Genomic DNA, 21,023 nt, shown 5'->3' with positions numbered 1-21,023 from the left:
GTTTAAATCACATCAACTGCTAAAAAAGCAGCAGCAGCACATGTGTGTTTGCACCCTGCACTGAAGCTTGCTGCATCACACCACCCTGTCCTCATACTGTTCACATAAAGCTATTAATGGCAGTCTGTTTCCAGCAGGCCTGCAGGAATGCAACCATAGCAGCACCTTAAACCAAACATGAAGGAGAAAGCTTGCAGGGCCCAGAACATCAACATTTTGGGGTGAATGTATGTGGATCATGTTTAAAAGCCAGCATCTCAGAAACAAAAGCAAAGGATGCTGTGCAACCTTACTGATAAAAGCAAGGACATGGGGTTCACCTCCAAGTGGTCAGCTCAGCTGAGCACCCCATGTTAATCCAGACTGCATTAGTCTGAAAAGCCCCAGCACCCTAAGATCCCAAATCCTCCTAACAGACATCTCCCAAAACACAAATTCAGATCTGACTGAGCAGGTGAGAGCACAGGTTAGCAGGGTAAGGAGTTGCAACAGTGGAAGGCAGTCCTCTCTCTCTGTTCTGTTGCCTCTGCACAATGAAGGTACCTCTGACTAACAGGGAAATTCAGCCTTTTGCACTTGTGCCTTGGAATAAGAAACTGTAAGCAGTATGAGTTGTGTACATTAAGGTACAGACACAAATTGCTCAAACCTAGAGGAGGTCTCACAAAGCTTGCTTTATAACTCTGTAATTTACAGCTGCAAATATGTATGTTAAGATCTCATGTCCATTGGGAGTGACAGTTTTTTAGCACAAACAGCTTTGCATAGCTAAGAACATGTAGTGTTAGTGAACACCAGCTTTACACTAGCAGTTTCTCTAGGCTGACACACAGAACCAGAGGATTGCTCCCTACCCCAAGCAGAAAGGAGAGTATTAGCAGAAAGAGATGCAAGTAAAGCCAAGGCTAGAAGAAAAATACATCAACTGCCATACAAACTTTCAGTGTTGTGACAAGCAAATAGGGAAGGTAACAAGAGACCTCTCACTTCCAGCTGTTTGGTGCTTAAGTTCTCACAGAACACATGTGCCAAATTTGCTCTGTTTTATTTGTTTGGGGTTTTGTATACTCAAGAAGAGCTCAAGTCAAGCTACAAACTACTGATTTTAGAGTAGCACTACACAGGCATTCAGCTGAAGGCTCAGCAGACACAGGGTCACAGACTGAAGCAGGAAATGCAGAGAGTCCATGTCACATTAGTACCACTTCCAGGTAAACATTTCTGCTAAGCAGCTGATGTTACTTTTGTATAGCAGCTCAGTGGACACAAGAGAGAGTTAACAAAGAAGTCACTGACCAATACTTACAATAGAGACAGTGCCTTGAAAATCAAATCAGAGACAAACTGCAGAAAAAGGGAGACAAGTATCATGTCAGCACTACCAGAAATAGCTCTGGCTGGAGTTGAAAACAACAGCCAAAGGAGGAAATGAGCCTTTTACAAGAACTTGCTCAAAAGCATTGCTGCAAAGCTGAAGAATTGGTAACATTAAGTAACATCACTACTTCAGGTCAGCTCTCATCAGGTTCACTGTGGGACTCAGCAAGCTCTGAAGTCCGGTTGCATTCTCTGTATTTTCACACAAGTATTTATTGAATCCAAGGTGAGTGACAGAGGGCAGCAACATGGCACCCAAATGCATTGCTAAAGTTATGAGTAATTCACAGAGGCTCAGAGTCCTGAAGACAGAAGTTAATTTGGGTCAGAAGCAGCCATTTAGTAACTTCCCAGCACTGCCCTTGCAACACACAACGTCGTGACACACTGCTGTTCAGGCTTTAATGGAAAGGAATGGCATTTGCATGTCCAGGTAAAACACACAAAGCTCATAAATACCTTTAATTACAAAGTACAATAAATACCAGTTACATTGTAAGATTGTGTCCACACAAACCTTAGGTTGTTTCTGATAGTCACTGATGTTAAGAGCTTTGGTTTACACTGTAAGAACCTGCCAATTCTCATTCTGAGCTGTGAAGTACTTTCAAAGTTCTTCAAATGCTAGCTGGTCTCTCAGATGGCTACAATTCAAAGCCTCCTGCTCCTCATCACCTTTCTCTTACAGAGAGAAGACTGACCTTCTAAATCCAGAGGTAATGCACAGTGTCTCACTCCTGCATTCTAAAAACACAGTTTTCCCCAGCCGGATTTGTAGTAACTGCTTCCCTTTCCTGTGTCAGTAGGCAACTTACACATGGGAGAGAGACACAAATGTATGAGGAAATGTCCTCTGGGATTCCAGCCAGGGGCAAGAAAGGAGGTACAAAATTATTGCAACAGAATAAATTAACCTAACTTTGTCATTTATCTTATTTCCCCCATTTCCAAGGAGGCAGAGGAGCACGAATCAATCATGTTCAGAAGAAACTGAATCACAAGTGGTGCCTTCCTTCTCCTAACATAGCCCTCCCTTAAGATCAGAACTCTAGGCACTGTGAAACCTGGGAGGGCTTCCCCAAAGCAGAACCACTGTACTCCTGGGGGGGAACTGCAACATTCCTTTCTGCAGTTTCCTCAGGCAAAGACTGGAAGTGTCTGAACTCACACCTAGAAATGCTGAAAAACTGAAGAGGCAGCACAGCTGTGGTTCCAGGAGATGTTCAGGAGGAAAAGATGAGTTTGGGGGTTGATCTAGTTAGATTGCTACCAGCAGAACTAGAGCCGCTTGCCGTGTCAGCGTCAGGTGGCAATTGGGGGAGTGGTAGAAGAGACACAAAACCCCCAACCAAACCAGTACTGCTCATTTTCAACAAAACAAGCTAGCTGCAATGGATGAGTAACTTAACTCCCACATCCTTGAGGATATGAAGCACAAAGCACAGCAAGTCTTCAAGAACTAAGGCTTGGATGTACATTTCCTGATGGCTGCCTAGGAAATACGCAGCCAATACCTCTCCGCTCACAGTGGAGGAGGAAAGTCTGTTACAGGCCCAGGAATTTGACACAAAGGTTTTACCTTTTCATTTAAGGTAGAAGAAACTAAAGCCTGTCCAGGACAAAACCAGAGGCCTACATTTTGCAGCTACAAGAGATAAAAATTGCTTAAGGCCAAATTCCCACATACATTCACAGTTGGAGTAGGTGGTTTTTTTGTCTGCATGCAAATGAAAAATATTGCAAACAGTGAGGGGCAAAATGAACAGAGGAAAAGAAACAGCAAGCCAAGGTGTTTCTTCTCTGAAAACACAAGGTTGTCTGCATTTGACTACACCCAGAAAACCTCTCAAAGCTGCAGAACCAAAGGCTACAGATCCATGTGCAAAACCAAGAAAGGGTTTCTGTGAACTCATCTCCCAGCTCTGTGGCACAGATTCCAGTTGGGTTTGGAAGTGATAATTCCAAGAACTGGAGCCTGGGTGAATGAGCATTTTAGAGAATCACATTCCCTGTTTACAAAGATTTCTGTTAGGATGAAAGAGGTAACATTTCCCAACTTGTGTCTTAAAGCTAGGAGAATTTCAGTGAAAACAAATGATTCCAGTCTTTGAGGCACACACATCATACATTTATGTCTTACAGACAGAAATAATTCAAGCAAATCCCTCACAAAGACTCTAAAATGTTAGTCCCATTTATAACACCAGCTACAAGGATGACATACTAACTCTCCCGATGCTTATGTATTCCAAGTCCTTTTCCTACCCTTCAAAGAGCACTGATGTCATTCAGGGGGACAAAAGAAAAGAAAGCACTACTTTCTACACTTTCAAAACAATAAATATACTCAACAATTCAAGAGCCTGTGTCTAGAGGGCTGGACAGGGATTTGGCAAATACCAACTGATGCAGAGAGAGAAAGAGCTGTGAAGGCATAAAGAGAAGACAATACAGCTTATCATGTTCATGCTGGATTTAAAACACAAGCTACTAAAAAAAGTAAACAGAAGTAGCTTATACTAATAGAATCCTCCCCTGTAAGTTCAGGGAAGTATCTGAATTGTACAGGCCAGAGTTTTGGTCCAGCACATTGGAACCTACATGTAAGCCAGAAACAGAGAGATGTATATGTACATATATATATATAGAGAGAGAGAGAACAACTTCAAAAGTTCTTCTCTTTGAATGAAAGCAGTATCACCTTTGTGGAGAAGTTTGAGGGGAAGAAGACATAGGCACCACATAGATCTTTTTTAAGGTTCAAATGTACATGAACATATTACAGTCCCCCACTCCCCCCTGTTTATACACACATAGCTTATATGAAGTTACATATTCAAGAGTACCTTCAGCATGGAAAGTCTCTTAGGCCAACTGCTCACAATAGTTACATTCAATAATGTGAAGTGGCTAACTTGGACAAGTCATCTCTCCCACCCCAATAAGTTAATTTCAAACCACAGGAACCAGTTATATTTATAATACTCAATGGCTGGGCTTATCAGAGCTCTGAAACAAGGAGCACAGCTCTTCACAGGTCTGTGTTTCTACTGAACTGAACTGGGACTCCATGGTATTCCAGGCTAAGTCAGCCAGAAGAAAGTCATCCATTGCTGTCTGTGTCTCATTGCTGGTAAGGAATAAACTCCCTAAATTCTCAAAGCAGCTGTCCATAGTCTGTGTTTCAGCACTGCTGAGCTGGACTTTGCTTTCAAGAGTCTGAGCAGGTATGGTTTTAGTAGATGGGTATACTTCTGTCTGGGTTTCTGTATCAGAGGAATCAGTACTCATAGAGAAACTAGACTGCTTCAGAATACTTCCTAAAGGCAGATGGGTATTAGTGTCCAAAAAGAAATTCAAGTCTGTCTGTGTCTGTGTATCAAACATCTCCAGACCTAAGAAGTTAGAATTTCCTCGGCAGCTATACGATTGTGTGGCACTATCTGAAAGTAGGAAGTCAGTCTGAGTCTCAATGTCCAGTGACTCCAAAACTGGCTCAGAGTTCAAGGTACCAAGCTCACTCTCTTCAGTCTGAGTTTGGATATTGGATGCTGAAAAGAACTCTTCAATGTCAAAATCTATTCCTGTGCTCTGCGACGGACCAGAGGGCAGCTGAGTGTCAGCATTAGAACTTGTCTCAGACAGAAGGCCACGGTTATCCAGAGTCTGGCCAGGCATGTTTCCTGAAAAGATGTTTTCTAGATCACTTAGTAGGTCCATTGTCTGGGTTTGATTATCCATTGTATTTTGAGGTGGAAGTATATTAGTCTGTGTATTGAAGCCAATAAGGGATTCAGACTTCCCTGCATCCTGGCTCAGGCTCTTGCTGTTACTCCTTTGCAGCAAGGTTTGATCTAGGTTTGCAGGCATTAAATTGTTTTCTGGAAGTTCAATGGGAGTGGAAACATTGTAAGATGAATGAACATTGTCAAAGATGTCAGTGCACATTACTGCCTGGTCCATTTGCACCCTTCCATCAATAGAGTCCTGTGTCCTACTGGTTTGAGTCTCTCTGGAAATGCCACACGTTGGAAAACAAACCTGGCTAAAAGCATCAGTCTGAGCAGCTATGGATGAAGTCAGTTTGGAAGCAGGCAGCAGCGTCTGTGTTTGTACACTGATGGGCAATGAGACCTGTGAACTGAATGACAGATCTGTCTGAGAGCAAGAGGAGACAGAGGAATTGGGAGTCCAGGCTGCAGCTGGCACAAAGCTCTGTGAAATACAAGATAAATCAGTCTGTATATTGATTGAAGAAATTTTGTTCTTGTGACAGCCATTCCCCAGCTCATGTCCTGTGTTATTTGGTGTAACTTTATCCAACTCAACTTGCACACCAGTACTTACTGGTTCATGATCACCAGAGTTTGTCACTTTTGAAACAGGCATGCTATCTTTAAATACAAGTGTTTCTGCCTCCAGTGCTGGAATCAGAATTCCTATGGATTGAGGCAGTAAATGAACAGTACTTACAACTGAACCTTGATTATCAACAGCCACTACAGCAGGTTTGACAGAAGAGTCTGTTGCAGAGACATAGACAGGCAAGGGGGCAAGCTGCATCACTGGAAGTTTAACCAAAGCCACCTTGGGCTTTGGCAAAAGCATCTTCGGTGTACATTTTGGCTGCATTTGGCTCGTGCAGTTCGAGCGGCAAGAGCTTTCGAGGGAGGCCACTGGCTTCACTTCAGAGGACTCCAGTTCCTGAGTGCCAGGGTTATTACTGTGTGTACTGATGAGTGCTTCGTTTGCTTTCTCTGCCAACTGCTGATTATGTATGGAGGTTTCCATTTTCCTTTTCTTACTAGGAGGATCCCTGTGAACATGAGATCAATAATTTATTCTCCTTTCAATCACAAAACATCTGCTTTCCATTCTTTTGAGTCACTGCACTGAAAACAGGGACTGAAGTCACAGATGAGGTTGGATATGAGAAGACAAGTAATCTTGATTAAAACATAGAAAGGCTCCACAAAGTTCAATTTTGTTACATTTCATTCCTCACTCTTTCCACTTTAAAAAGGCAGGAAGGTCACCTCTTTTATGAAGACCTATTTCTAAGTGGAGGTAGGAGTTTAGGTGGTTTCTTTCCCCTTGTACATTAAGCACTCTGATTTGAAGACATTTAATTAGTTACTCTTATGCTAACTAAGATTGAGCATTGAAAGGACAGTGGTTCTTAATGTGCAGGTGAAGGAAACTTCATGGAAACTGAAGATACAGTTAGCAGTCCTTCACACAAAACTTAATTTTGCAGCAGTGGAATCTCCAAGACAGGCAGCCTGGAGCCTCAGGAAACAGACTGCCCTTTATGAAACATGTGGACACGTGAAGACAGCTACACAAACAAACATGCATATATAGGCATGGAAAAAAACCAGTAAAAAATAAAAAGGAATGCACTAATACTTGAAAAGATTAATAGACTATGAAGGAAAATAAACTGAACTGCATCCCACACCAGTTAGCACCTATAAACATTTCCAAATCATCTCTGCTCTCACGGAACTGTAGGAGCAGATGCAACAAGCACGACAAGCACTTACACCATGCAGGGCAGTGCCAGCAGTACCTTTTGGGTTGTATTTAGGGAAACCTGATCTTATTAAGTACACAATCAATAACTGCCTTCAACAAAACAGAAACTACCACAAGCAGCAGAACAAAGAAACTGCAAACTGCTTTACAGCTGACACAACATGAGCCTGTTTCCAATGGAACCTGACAGAAAGGAGACAAGAAGCCAGTACATGGGAAATAGAGGACATGGTTATGGATATACACATCATTGTTTAACTGCTTTGCTTTTACCTGTGTTCTGCAGGAATTTCATGGCCAGTCCTGTAAATGTGAGACAGCAGTGCTGTTCTGCTGGCGTAAGGACACCCACAAGTGCATTGGAAAGTCTTGCCACAGACTTCTATGTGCCGCTTCAGATACCATTCTGTACCATAGGAGTTACTACACTTATCACACTTGTGCTTCTTTTCAGCATGCATTTTCATAAAGTGCTGGAACACACAATGAAAAGGAAACATTACCTGTCAGCTGAGATAAGACAGCAAACCATGTTTAGGGGAGACAAGACTTGCATTAGTTTTAGGTGTTAAATAGCACTGAAGAGTAGAATTAACATTTTTCTTGTTGAGGTCTTACTAGGAGTAATTAACAAACACAAAGAAATCAAGAGAAAGACATTAAAGTTTGTAACTCTGCTTGTGCTATGTGCATCTGAAAACAGAGCAAACAGAATAAACCAAAGCATCACAAACATTTGTGTGTCCCAGTGCTATCGGAGGTTTCCTACAGGCATTAATACATCTATAGATGAATCTTGCCAAAGAGTGTACTAAGTAGATGTTGCAACACGTGCACAGAGGAGCTACAGTTGGGTAAATACACTCAAGGCAAACAGGCCAACTTCAGAGCAAACAGCAGAACTTTTCCTTTTTGTTTATGGTACCAAGTGCCAGCCAGTCACCTGCTGGGGCTCAGCCCAACTGAACATACCCGAAGGCAAACGTGCACGGCCTTGGGAGTAAAGACAACGATGACTACACCAGCACGAAAAGGATACTTCAGGAAATAGCAATACCTGTTTTACAAGAGAAAATTGGGAAAATGGTCTGTTTGGTCCTCTAGGGCAGCCTTCAATAGGACAGCAGTAGAATTTCTGTGAAGTTTTCAAACCCTTCCTTATCGGTGCATTACGTTTTCCATCCTGAAAAACAGGCAGTTGAGACGTTGACGATTCGGCAAGTGTGCAAGTCAAAGACAACATTCCAAATGTTCATCAGCTTTGGCTCACTGCACTTCACCTCAGTGAGCTGAAGGCACTTTCTTAAGTTTAAATGGGGTTTTCACCTACGTGGATGCCACTGTGCAAATATACCATCAAAATTACCAAGTGGAATTACCTCAAGCTCTACAGAGTCCTGGGACTGTGCTATTTACTTTTACCCAGATACTCACTGCCCCAAGCCAATTACAACTGCCAAAAAGCTTTCCCTACAGATACTACACTCTGCTGCCAACTCAGTGTGGTTTTTACTTGTTAGTAGCAGAGTCTGCTTCAAGCTCCACTAAAATTAGTCACACGCTGTGTAACACAACACTTCCCTGACACTGGCATTCTGTTGGCTCTATTTAGAATTTACTCGTAATAAAACGAAGGATGTCGAGTACACTGCCACTTATTGCAGGTAAAAAGCCAAATTTCCCTTCAGTCTGTGAACCTAACAAATGATGTGCTCTTCTTGAGCCTCCAACCCTTGTGACTGGCATACCTGTGCTTGCCATGTGATCGCTGACCACACAATGCACACAAGAGGAGAAAGCGACACAGCTTGCCCTGTGGGACTCTCAACAGGACGTATAAAAGGGACACACTGATCAGATGTCTGGGTTGTTAAACCACACAGAATTTACTCCTGTTGAGAACACAGCCATGGAAACCAGACAAGATGCATCCGTCTAGACACAGCCTATCTACGAGTCTCAGTAGAAACATCAGACATCTGTGTTTAAGCAAAAAAGTGAAAATGAACTATTGCAAATTTGATGCTCAGAGCAGCTGTGAGTCTCCTTATGTCCCGAGACTGAGTGGGAGGCCAATCAAGCCTGCAGAGTCAGTTAACAGTAGCCCAAAGGCACCCCCAAGGTGACTACTCAGGCAAGAATGACTGGCCCATGCCCTGTTTGAGCTCTGCCCCGATCTTCCTCAGCATGATGATGCTGACAGTAAGCACAGTAAGGGGTGGAACGCTGATTAGTGTACTGGTCACTCCCTTCCTTCAGTCCCTAACCACCTTCTTCGGGCAAATCTCCAGCTGCTCTGTGTTGACACAGATTAGACCAAACATAAAGTGTCCACAAAGCACAACATTCTTCCCGTGTGAAGCAAACAGAAAGTATGCACCACAGCTGCCAGGACACAAAGGGTTTCACTGCTCACGCCCCTGCTTCTTACCTATCTAGAGTTAGTCATAGCCAAACAACTCTGTTCTGAAGTACTTGGGCCTGGGTTTTGAAGCATTCCTTTCATCTGCACTTCAGGAATACCAAGAAGCAGATGAGTGAAACACTTCACTGACTTTGCTTTTCCTCACACCATCTCTCAATCTAGCACACTTTGTGTAAAACATAATCCCTTCAAGCAATATTTCAGTTATATTTCCAGATGCTCAACATCATTGTTCAGCTGCCAGTTCACCAAGAAGATCAGGAATAATTCTCTAAGAAGGGAATTTTCATCTCCTGTTTTAATCTTCTAAGCATTTTTATGTACAGCAGTTTGCCCCATGGACAAACCATTCATAAAGAGGCCTGTTTTATCTCTGCTGGGCAAGTACTGTGATTATTTTTGCATCTCCTAGAGCCACTGCCCGAAACAGGAACATGACTCAAAGAAACCCAGTTGTTCCAGCCCCACTACACCCAATTACATTTTTTAACCCCAATTTACCCAGAAATACTTTGACCAGATGCCAGTCTCAAAGTCCTCAGGTGAAAAAGAGATTTGCCTTTAAGACAAAGCTATGTCTAGTCTCTCCCACTGCAGATGAAATCAATGTGCTCTCCCTGGCTCCTGCACGCACTCAGCACACAAGCTCACAGCTGCAAGGACTATCTGCTGGACCTGAGTGAACCCCTGCAACTTCTGCTACAACTGCCTTCACGTACCATGTGAGAGAGAACAACACAGAGCTGTTAGTGCAGGAGGAAATCAACTGAAGCAACCAGAGACAGGAGATGGCAAGTATTCCTTTTACTGCTACTACCTTTTGTTCATCACAAATGATCATCTGCAACGCACGCCTGATTCTGTAATTCACAAACCAAGGTTATTTATTGCCTGCCCACTGGAGCTGCATTTCCAGCATACAGCTATGAATGCCCTGCTTGAAGTTCTCCAGGCACACGATTTATCCTCAGACACTTGGCAGTATGATTTTGAGAGAAGCAGAGACATCTTTCTGCAGGGCCCACACTTGAACGCACACTGGCTGAACTGGGGCTCTCCTCCTCTCAGCACCTGCTGCCTTTTCCCAGGAGTACCACGATAATGAGAGCTTGTTTCCAAAGTGGTATCCACCTAGGGTTTTTTTTTGGCTCACAGACATTTTTAAACACCAAACAAAACCCCCAGTACAAAAGCACTTGGATCGTGATGACTTGCCAACTGCTATGGGTAGGAAACGCTGTGTGTTTGCACAGCACTCAATGAGTGAGGCTCTAGTGTCTTAGAGCAGAAGGAAACCACAAGCAAATGAAATAACAGAAACAGAAACCGCCTTAGTAATGTTTAATGCCGGTACAAAGCCGCTTGTTTTCTAGGGGCAATGTTAGTGACGTTCTCGATACGACCAGCACACGCGCAGGTACTAGCATGCTCTTCTTACTTGGGGAAAGGTTAACTCAACGAGGCACACTTACTCCCCTTTGGAATCGCCCACCCCCTAGTCTTGCTACACTTCACAGTTCGCCCCAGCGAAGCCAAGCACTGCCGTGGCCCCCCTGGGCCGCAGGCCCCCGAGGGGCCTCGCCTTCCCGCCCAGCAGGGCAGCTCCCCTCACCCGCCGCAGTGGGCGGGGGCCGGCGGCCTGCGGCTCGGGGCGACTATTCGCAGCGGGACAGGGGCGGGAGAAGGCCCAGGCGCCAGAGTGGCGGGGCGAGATCGGACCTCCGGCAGGAACCCGCGCTGGCCTCGGGGGCTTCGGGTCGCAGCAGAAGAAAGAGCTGCGCCATTACAGAGTCCCCACAGAGCGAGGTGAGGGGTAGGGCGACCCCCCTCACCGCAGCCCCCGCGGCGTTCATCAGCAGGGAGGCGCCCGGCCGGGCAACGAGTCCGGCTTCGCCTCACCGCGCAGCGGGCCCGAGTCAGGGCGGCGGCGGTACCTGGACCGGGTGGGCCTTGCTGAGGTGCATGTTGAGGGCCGGGCTGTTAGGCAGGACCTTGCCGCAACCGGGCACCGTGCACAGGATGTTGGTCCTCACTTGGGACAGCTCTGTCACCGAGGGCCGCACCAGCTCGCCGGCGGGCGGCAGGTCCCCTAGGGGCACAGCCGCTGGGGCCGGGGGCCGCCCCAACCCCCCGCCACGCCGCCCGGCTGCAGCCGCCGCCATGTTGCTGTCAGCTGCTCGGCCCCGCACTTCCGGGGGCGGCCGCCAATAGGCATCGCCACTACTGAATATTCAGCAGGCGCGGGGCCTGACCCCGCCCCCTGCGCCAGCGTCGGGCCGAGAGCAGCCGCGCAGGGAAAGGGGGAACGCTTCTCCGCGAATAGAAACGAGTCAGGATGCAGACGCGAAGGAACACGTGAAGCTAGCGCCTGTGCGAAAACACTTCTACCAGCCTTGGCTCGTCACCCCTTCAGGGGAGGATGAGACTGCAGCATCTCCTCTGCCCAGGAGACAGTGGCCACTTCTGTACTTGTGTAGAGATGCACTTTAAAGAACCAAGGATGCCATACAGAGACTTCCCCCTAAAGCTTGGCCACCCAAGGGAAAAAAATGTATGATGCCATGAGGTGGAGAAGAGTTAGGTGATGCACATAGCTCCCAGGATGCACCGAGATCTTGTGTTCATTGCACAGCCCCTGTCCTCTCACCTGCAGTGTTAATGCTGCTAGGGATTAACAAATAGATGCCTGCGTGCCTGGAAATGCTGCAGAGTTCGTGGAAGTGTCCTGGTTACAGGAATTTAGAGAGAGAAGATGAAATGTGTATTTGAATATCTGACCAACTTTTCAGTTGTTCAGAGGAGATAGAGACCGCCTTTCCCAGAAAGAAAGAGGCAGAAGCAGGCAAAGGAGCAGATCCAAAATACTTTACCTTCATAATAAATGATCATCTCAGGCATTTCAAGTTATTTGGGAAAGAGCATTAGGAAGACACTGCACAGAGTGAAACGCACCCTGGAATGTTAATGGTTCTGACCCATAGAAGACTCTCTGAGGGTATGCTTGGAGCCAACTCAATGTCTATCACATTTTGTGCGTCACAGAACCTGGAATTGTTTCAGAATCCTGACATTATGGTAAATATTTTGGCAAACTAAAACTTAAATCACAGAGGTGGAAAGATAGCACTAGCAGATAGTCATAACCAGACCTCTTTTCCCATGCAAGTTACACAGAGATGCTGAAAAACAGCATACTAATGTTTGGGTTGCTCTAAGTAACACTTCTAAGTCAGGCCAAACAAGCTTCTATGAGAAGACTTCATTCACACATTTATTTACAGTTTGTAAAACAAAATCATTCCCATACAACCTCTCAAAACATTTGCACTGTGTAGTAATGAAGACTGGCTCTGCACATTGCCATACCTAAAGTGAATCAGAAATTCCATGTACTTGAAGCATACACAAAAAGATTCCAGGTAACAGAATTAAAAAAGAAACACCTGTACACTGACTCAGTCTTCAGAGAGACTCCACCTCAAAATTAAAAATGATGCAGCAAATGACAGAAAATATGATCAACAATTACAATTTACCAGCTCTGAAAGACTCCCGTGTAAAGCTGTTGTTGCTGTCTTGATTCTCCAAACTTTATGTCCCCAGGTACAAAACCAGCAGTAGCAAAGATTACAAAAGGATCAAATCTCAGTTGAGATATTCTAAAACATGGACTTCCTCACAATCTGTATTTCAAGAGTCCCTTCCCTATGCCCTGTAATGGCCTTTGAGTCTAATCTTCATCTACTAAGTGAAAAACATGCCTGACCTGCACGAAGGTAGTCCTACTTACTTGAGTGGGACTAATCACATGTTCCAAGTGGGACACCTAATCTGTTGTGCTGCTGAGCTGAAGCCCAAATAAGGCAGGCAGTTACAATACCTTAGCCATCTACAGCTATGGTAGGAAACTGCACAGCTACGTCTGCCTTACTGTTGCTTTAAGCTTTAGCTAGTGTTAACTTCACAAATGCTATGAAGAATGCAGTTAAGAGCAGTCATCACATTTAAATGTGAAATAACCACAGCCTCTGTTTAAACTTGCAAAGAAGGGGCTTTTATTATTTAAGGAAAGAGCTAACTCTTCTGTAAAAGACACATGGGAAGAAATGATTCAGAAAACACTTTAAAAGATCATCCAAGGGGAAGTTATTTTAAAAAGATCTTGTTCTACATTCTCTGATGGCCTATATTAATGCCAGTAATAAATGGAGTTGTGTATTTCTGTGAATCAGTTTTAAATTAAGGGCTTACAAAGCTTCCTGGGAAGAAACCTTTTTTCTCTTTAATTTTGAAATTATTCCTAGCCTTTTGTGTTATACATGTAAGCAGTGGTGAAAGTGGTGCATCGGCCAGACCTGGAGGGAGAGACAGATAATTATAGCTTAACTCAACCAGTAGTTACCTTTCACAACTGCTGTAACACTAAAACCCAGCCTGAATATCCCTACAACCAACAGTTCTCAAGAACAAAGTGGTGTGAATTCAGACCTGAGTTTTTATAGTGGTAACATTTTTATTCTACTCAATTGCAGTGTATTTCTAACCCAACTCTGAAGAGTCTCCCTCATGTGAGATACAAACACAATGCAAGATGACAAAACTATTTCACTGTGGATTTTTTCCTCTGCTTTATAGAGTTGGAACACTTACCTGCTGGTGCCAAGGATCTCAGTGATTCTAAAAGATGTGGACTAGAAAACTTGACCAGACATCTGAATGGTTCTTTTTTATCCAAAACTTCCATTTTAGGATCACTTTTAAACATAGTCTCCAGCTGTTAACACAAAATTAACCAGGCAGTATAAGCAAGGAATCTGTTTCTCATGTTAACACGATCCCAGCTGGAGGAGTACTTCAGTAAAATCAAGAGTGCCACCATGCGGTAAAGCTTTCTGCTGAAAGAGGCAGCTTGTTCGAGTAACATCACAAAACACTAAGCATCTCTCATATTTCAAATGCATCTGTTCATCACTTTAAAATCTGTGGTACATCTCCCAAGAAGTTACATTATAGGTACTGTGAGCTTCACTGTACTTCAAATAACCCTGACTTCTCCTGCTGCAGCACACTGCTGCTGCGTAAGCCTTCATTACAAAAACAAGTCCACATGCTTAGCTCACAAGGTTGAAAGACTGAGATGTGATCTAGTAGTCTGACCAAATCAGTGCAAATCTGTTGCTTAAAGATGCTGTTAACTAATTTAAAATATTCCTTCTAAAGTTGAAAACAATCTACTGTTTCTTCAGTTTGCAATTTCATGTAGCTACATCCACACAGTATCATAGTATCAGTCAGGGCTGGGAGGGACCACGAGGATCATCTAGTTCCAACCCCCCTGCCATGGGCAGGGACACCCCACACTAGATCAGGCTGGCCAGAGCCTCATCCAGCCTGCTCTTAAAACATGACAATAAAACCCCCCAAATTTGTTGCATTTACTACCTTATATTGTGCAAATTCAAGTTGTGGTTGGGGACCATCACCAAAAATCTCCCAAGTCACTCTCTGTATTCTTTCTTTCTCACTTCTGTTTTCTTGAATTATCCTTAAATCTGCTGCAGAGAGAAAACAGGAGGACAGCTGTGAGCTTATACAAAACTGTTTTCCTGATGAGGTCATTGTTCCAGGGAAAATCTGAAAATGATTCATCACAACCTTTTTTTCCCATAAGATGTTTGTCTCCATCACTTGTATTTTCAATTCTTACCAAGAGAAAAACCCAAGCTACTATGAAAGAAGATAGTGGGCAATCTGTACTTTTGGTTTCCTAACTGTGCAATGACAGTGCCAGGGAAACTTACTTCTAGAGACAGCAAGTGTTATGGCACCCCACCAGGAATGGATAATATAGTGTGGGTGCAACCTAGGTACACTGCCTAATACAAATCTCATTTCAGAAGCCAGTAGTAACCACTTTTGAACTTCTGCCTCACTGAAAATATACATACCACTTTCTGGTTCTCCATTCCTTTCTTGTAGAGGCCTTGGACAATAAGTTTGGAAGTTCTAAATGGAGAAAAACAGTAACATTCAGTTCACTTCCACTTTCAGGAGCTGTACTTGAAAAGAATCACAGAGTGGTAGGGGTTGGGATGTACTTTCCAGATTTCTTTGTATTTCTCAAAGAGAACAGTCTTACAATTTTGGACAATAACTGCAAGTCAGAAAGTCCAGCATTATTCTGAGGAAAGGATGCTCATCCTATATTTGTGTCCATTTCCCTATTAACAAGTTTTCCATGGACAAGCAGAGTAAGTGCCCATTCTAAACCCCTTCAACTCATTGCTCTGTGTTAAAAAGTCCTAGAACTGAATTGTTCATGTAATTTTTAGACTGAATGTAACTCTGAGGAACAGCAGAGTGGGTGGGAGGGATACCAAGTAATTACATCCTCATCGTTACCTTAATCAAAGGCTGTCCACCACAGTAGCTCAGTATTATTCTAACTTGATGGTCTCTTGGAAGAGGTGAATTTGCCCCCCTGCTTGGGGGTGAGAACTAGGCCTGAAACAAAAAGCAAGGCTTATCTTAGGATGTACTTGTGAATGGCTCACCTGGTTATATCTCTTAAACACAATATCTTTAAGGGAGTTTAAAGAATGGCTTCGAAGCTCCATTTCCTGGATGCCATGGTAACTGGAAGCAACAACCAGGGCCTTTAAATAAAAATTGAAATAGTTTTAAACATTACTATTAGTTATCACTGTTTATAATACAGTAAAAGTATGGCATTTCTAGACATGGCAATGCTTGCTTCAAGGTAAACAACTGGCCTTTAACTAGCAGCATTCTCATGTCTGAAAAAATGTTGAATAGGCTGTTATTAAGCTTAAGTTAGTATTTAAAAGCAGTCATAGGATTAGCCAGCTAAGCCCTGTAAGCCCTTATCAGCTGAAAAATAAACAGATTAATAAAATAATTAATCTATTAGTATAGAATTCTGCCAAATAACAGGGAAAAGTGAAAGACTACCAATGCTGGCCACCATGAGTTGATAGAAGATGTCTTTTAAAACTAATTAGTAGCATTCCCTGAGGAGCTCTTACATTTAGTTCTTGAAGCTCTGTGTCGACCTACACATCAACTTCTTTGAGACAATTTGTCTGAATACTGTTCTAACACTTGGTTAGGAAATTAGAACAATTCAAGGCCAGCAGAAATCTCAATTAACTGCATTCATTCATGATGCACAAATCCAAAGGTCACAAACCCTGGGTTTTTACCCCATTTTTATCATGGGCTAAGGGAAAAAGTGATTATGTAAATTAGCTCATTAAAATAAATGATAAATCTTCATCCTCTTAAAAGCCAGCACAGTTACAGCTCAGCATAACTGCTGTGAAATGAGGGTCCAGGCAGTTTTATTCTGTACCTGACACAGCAGAGGCATGTTGCTTTTAAGCACTGAAGCAGAAACGAAGACATAGGGAGTCTGTGAATGGTACACAACGTAGCTGGGCTTGTATTGGTTTGGTTTTGTATATGGTGTCCCCCAGGCAATCCTAATCCAGATTGCATTATCCTCATATTCTCTGAAATTGATGGTAACCTAAGCAGAAAGAGAAAGAAAAGCTTTGACTTAGCAGCAGCTGCCCAGAAAGATTGTTACCTCTTAACCCTGTGATCACAGGACCCAGCCATAATTTAGTACTTCACTGAATAAGAAACAAATCCCTCCAGTGTGGTTGGGATTGATTTAAATCAAAATTTCCACAGAAAATTTACAACCCCACAAATTGGGAAAAAAACCAACCAATAAAACCACCACCAAAACACAACAAACAACCCCCTTCAAACTCTTAACATTACTTTTTTTCTGTTGATGAACATTTTCTTCTGAAAGGTGAAAATAACAACTTATTACAGTAGTCTGTATGCTCACTTCTGACAAAAACCCCACCAAAACACAAACCCCAAACCAACCCAAAAAATCCCAAACAACCACCACTAAGAAAAAAAAATAAATCACCAAAACCCCCAAACCCCCAACAACAAAACCACCACCAAAAGAAACAAACCAACCAACCCCAACCACCCACCAAACACTGCAAAAACTCTCTGTTTAGATGGAGGGCTAGTGGCAGCAGCCCATATCATCCACTATTTGAGAAACTACATTTTTGCTCAGCTTTTTATTTTATACCTAAATATAATACTTAATATGACTCAAGAGCACAGGATCAGAAAGTTGAAGATCACCTTTCCTGTTCTTGTAAATTCACCCCTTGGCAACTTCTTTTTACCTTGACTCTCTGGCTGTCAGGAAAATGGGAAGACTTCCTGTAAAGACTCAACCCCTCCTTTTGGCTGAGGCACAGGTAGCCAAGCTTTTAGTCCAGCTGGTAATAAACTGTTTAAATTGCTGGACCAACATCACTTCTCAAAGTTCATTAAAAAGAATAAATACTGCAAAGCTTTGTTATGATATGAACTGCTATGATCCGTTAGTCTGATTTGTATTTGTTGCCCTCTGCTGTTGTCAGAATCCTTTGTGGGTCAAGAAGTGACACAGCTAACCAGCCAGATGTGTTTTCTGTTACCTTGCTTAAATGAAGCTGGGGAGCTGAAGCAAGAAAAGGCTTCTGCAAATTGCTTAGTAAATAAGTGAGACGATAGCATTTGCTTTGCTTTTGCCTTTCTTGCTGTGTAGTCTAGAAACTGCTTCTTGTTGTTGACTGTGGTCAACAAAATACCAGGGCCAAATTCTCACAGCCATCATAAAATACAGTTCCAAAACTAGAATTAAGAAGACATGGACACAGTTTTGCTACTAATCTAATTCAGTAACTTCTTTGTCCTGTTTACTGGCTACACTGAATTCCCTATATGTTTGATTCAATATTTCTTGTTTGTGTGTTGTTACTGGGTAACAGGACAAAGCAGTATCAACTTACCTAGGCAACAACTACACCCAAACTGGGAAAAGATTTGACTGAAACCACAAACCAGCTGCCTTTCTTGAAGCCTGGCATATTTTAAGGCAAACTTCACATTTTGTTTCATTCCAACATACATGTAGAGTTGCTAGAACAGATATGCAATTCGTTTCATATTTTACATGCAGGTCCTACCATACCCATGAGAATAGTTCCATTTACTTTTTTATGCAGACTTCAAGAAAAAGAAGATCTCACTACAGTAATGCAAAATAATAATAATAATAATCATCATCATCTACTGACACCAGAGCCATGTAACATAAGCAGAGTGGATTTGTTCTTACATTTTCCAAGGCTGACAGAAGTCGTCTTTTAAATCTTTTCTTGAAACTTTGTAGATCAAAAATTTCTGGCTCTTCCCCTGTCACACAAGGAAAGAAATGAGAATTGCCCTTACAAGAACTAGCTCAGAGTTGTTTTCAGCTCTGCTGCAAACAAAATTAAGCAGAAAAAAAAAAATGAAGTTGCACAGGGAGAGCTGCCTATGAAATTTGAGCCTTGTTATTGCTTTAGAGAGAAAAGGTTAATATTTAGTTGGTAGTTGCTAATTTCTAGTAATTGCTTGAGAAGTTAATAGAAAGCATTTTAATAACAAAAGCATCAACACTGAAAAATCTATACTAGGGTGATGCATTGCACTCTCTACTGAAAGAAATCCATAGTAGACTGTATTTGTGTTTAAAACATATGAGAAGAGACAGCAAACTGCTGAAAATGATGAAATGACAAAGACATTTTACCTGTTTTCTGCATTTGGTAAACACTCCACACTCTCTTGTTTGGGTAGATGTGGTTGTCTAAGAAAAATAGTAATTGCTCTATAAAACAGCATATTGTGAAATGGTAATTAAAGGCTCACATAATTTCACAATACTGTCACGACCAGCTTATTAAAAATAATTAAACAAAAATTAACCAAACAAAAGTCTTAAACTAGAGCTCATAGCAAACCTGAATGAAACCCAGGGGGTTTATTAGAAGAGATGGAAAAAAGATACTGTAATCCTACTAAGCAACTAATAGAAGGTATCTCTGAGGCTCAGTGTATAATGAAGGGTTTTATCTAAAATGATCAAAGCTCAGCCTAAGTGCAGACTGTTAAATCCTTGAGATTTAAACTATTACATAAGCAAGTTGTGAATTATTATTGGAGTTCTACCTGGAGCACACACTGACAGTCTTGTCTCTGTCTCTCTGTTGGAGCACTGATTGTTAATGTTCAGTGCACACCGAAGACAAACATCTCCCTGCTGCATATGGCCTACCACAGTTTACATCTAGTGAGATCTCCACAGAAGCAAACATGCTTTTGCTAATCTTGAGCTTTTATGTTTATTAGAAGGGTCAGTCCTAGTATGATTCATCATCTAAAATCTAATCTGCTTGTGCCAAATGCATCTGCAGCTCACTAAGACAATTGATATGTAATGAAGAGTCACTCAGAAAAAAAAACCAAACACCAAAGATATCAGCTTTTGTCTTTTTTTTTTTCCTCTTACTTACAAATGATGTCCAGGACAGCTGCTTGCTTTATGTCTGCAGAATTTTCCTGAAAAGAATTACAGTACATGGTGAACTGCCTAGAATGATCTATCACACCGTTTAGTGAGCGAAAAGTCTCAGCATTGCTACTTTAAAGGGCATTGCACTGAAGTCTGCAGCATGTGCACTCTCCCTGGACACCACACTTCGTCCCAATGTCCACACTCTACAGTTCTGAGAAATCAGTAACAAAAGCCACCTAAGCAAGGTTTAAGTGTTCATCTGCAGAGGCTGTTAATACCACCCATACTCAACAAAGTTAATGTGCACTATGTAATGAGTAGGCATCAGAACCAGTGCCTTTATTTTACCATTTAGAAACACACCCATCTTTTAAGGGTCTACAGCTCAAAACATGTACTTCCATACTTACTAAGGGTCTATCATGCACCCCATCAGAGGAAACTGATGGTATTACCAACTCAACTTTACATTTTCAAGGACTACAAACTGCCATTTGATGCTGTATTACGGCCAAAGAAAATTAATTTCTTCCTGTTTTTCTGCGGGTTCTTCCACACGCGTTCTGTATGCGCGGCACGGCAGTTCCCGAAGGCAACGATTACCTCACAGAGGTGAACAACTTCTTGGGAAATGTTGTCCTTTGTCTGGTGGAAGTTTATGGTTTGCAGCTGCGCCTCGGAGAGGAAGCCCCATTTCTGTAGCACTGATTTGATTTCATCTCGGGGGATTCTCAGGACAGTCCTTCGGATGTACTCAGCAATGGTCTCATCCATTGCGAAGCCGCCTGAAAACCAGAAACGTCAAAGCTGAGACCAGAGCACAGGCGGGCTCAGGAGATTTGCTGCCTTGGGCAAGGTGTACGAAGCTGTGTCTGGGTACCTTGGCGTCAGTCCTAAACACGGCACTACCACAGATTCCAGAGGTACCAACGACAGCAACTTAAAACGCTTCCTACAACGGTTTTTCCTTAAGCTCTCGGCAGCTTACCTCAGAGAGTCCTGGTGCGAGCTTCTGGAGAAGAATGGGTGCGCTGGCCCTCGTCCAGGGCTGTTACTCCCTGTCCGGCCCAATGGGTATCCAGAGGGCCTTAGGCAGCTGGGACAGGGACGAAGGGACCCAGGGACCTATGCACCCGCGCAGCCCCCGCTCCACCCGCCGGGCCGGGGCGCGCGCGCCAGCCCTCGCGTGTCTTCCTGCCGCCCGCCGCGCATCCCGCCAACCACCGCCCGCCTTTCGAA

At 43.1% G+C, this 21,023-nt stretch overlaps 2 protein-coding genes across 3 annotated transcripts; both read right to left on the bottom strand.

The window, feature by feature from the left end:
* Positions 1 to 1,765: 1,765 nt before the first annotated feature.
* Positions 1,766 to 11,508, bottom strand: ATMIN (ATM interactor). Its single transcript, XM_068161636.1, has 4 exons — positions 11,275 to 11,508; positions 7,973 to 8,098; positions 7,189 to 7,388; positions 1,766 to 6,193 (listed from the first exon to the last, which is right to left on the bottom strand). The coding sequence occupies exons 1-4, from the start codon at positions 11,500 to 11,502 to the stop codon at positions 4,363 to 4,365; spliced, it is 2,385 nt and encodes a 794-aa protein (XP_068017737.1). The 5' UTR covers positions 11,503 to 11,508; the 3' UTR covers positions 1,766 to 4,362.
* A 715-nt stretch (positions 11,509 to 12,223) lies between these two features.
* CENPN (centromere protein N) lies at positions 12,224 to 20,970 on the bottom strand. Of its 2 annotated transcripts, none has more exons than XM_068161630.1 (11): positions 20,773 to 20,970; positions 20,388 to 20,569; positions 19,783 to 19,828; positions 19,020 to 19,076; positions 18,564 to 18,640; positions 16,713 to 16,889; positions 15,895 to 15,996; positions 15,289 to 15,346; positions 14,783 to 14,892; positions 13,991 to 14,114; positions 12,224 to 13,695 (listed from the first exon to the last, which is right to left on the bottom strand). In XM_068161630.1, the coding sequence occupies exons 2-11, from the start codon at positions 20,556 to 20,558 to the stop codon at positions 13,580 to 13,582; spliced, it is 1,038 nt and encodes a 345-aa protein (XP_068017731.1). In that variant the 5' UTR covers positions 20,559 to 20,569; positions 20,773 to 20,970; the 3' UTR covers positions 12,224 to 13,579. The 2 variants fall into 2 exon arrangements, with proteins under 2 accessions (XP_068017731.1, XP_068017730.1); XM_068161629.1 differs by having other exon boundaries at positions 12,225 to 13,695; positions 14,783 to 14,895; positions 20,773 to 20,967.
* Between the last annotated feature and the right edge of the window lie 53 nt (positions 20,971 to 21,023).

The sequence above is a fragment of the Melanerpes formicivorus genome, unplaced genomic scaffold (assembly GCF_026170545.1).
Source record: "Melanerpes formicivorus ecotype bairdi unplaced genomic scaffold, bMelFor1.0.p_v2 SCAF_59, whole genome shotgun sequence".
Lineage (NCBI taxonomy): Eukaryota > Metazoa > Chordata > Aves > Piciformes > Picidae > Melanerpes > Melanerpes formicivorus.
This window is presented reverse-complemented; position numbering and strand designations above follow the sequence as displayed.

Coding starts and splice junctions, on each gene's coding strand:
- ATMIN (XM_068161636.1), bottom strand. CDS start 11,502: ATGGCGGCGGCTGCAGCCGGGCGGCGTGGCGGGGGGTTGGGGCGGCCC. Junction 8,099..11,274: donor GCAAGGCCCACCCGGTCCAG/GTACCGCCGCCG, acceptor CCTGTTTTTCAG/GATGGAAAACGTAATGCACC. Junction 7,389..7,972: donor AATTTTCTCTTGTAAAACAG/GTATTGCTATTT, acceptor TGTGTGTTCCAG/CACTTTATGAAAATGCATGC.
- CENPN (XM_068161629.1), bottom strand. CDS start 20,558: ATGGATGAGACCATTGCTGAGTACATCCGAAGGACTGTCCTGAGAATC. Junction 14,896..15,288: donor GAATGGAGAACCAGAAAGTG/GTATGTATATTT, acceptor TTCTCTCTGCAG/CAGATTTAAGGATAATTCAA. Junction 13,696..13,990: donor GAGATCCTTGGCACCAGCAG/GTAAGTGTTCCA, acceptor CTCTCCCTCCAG/GTCTGGCCGATGCACCACTT.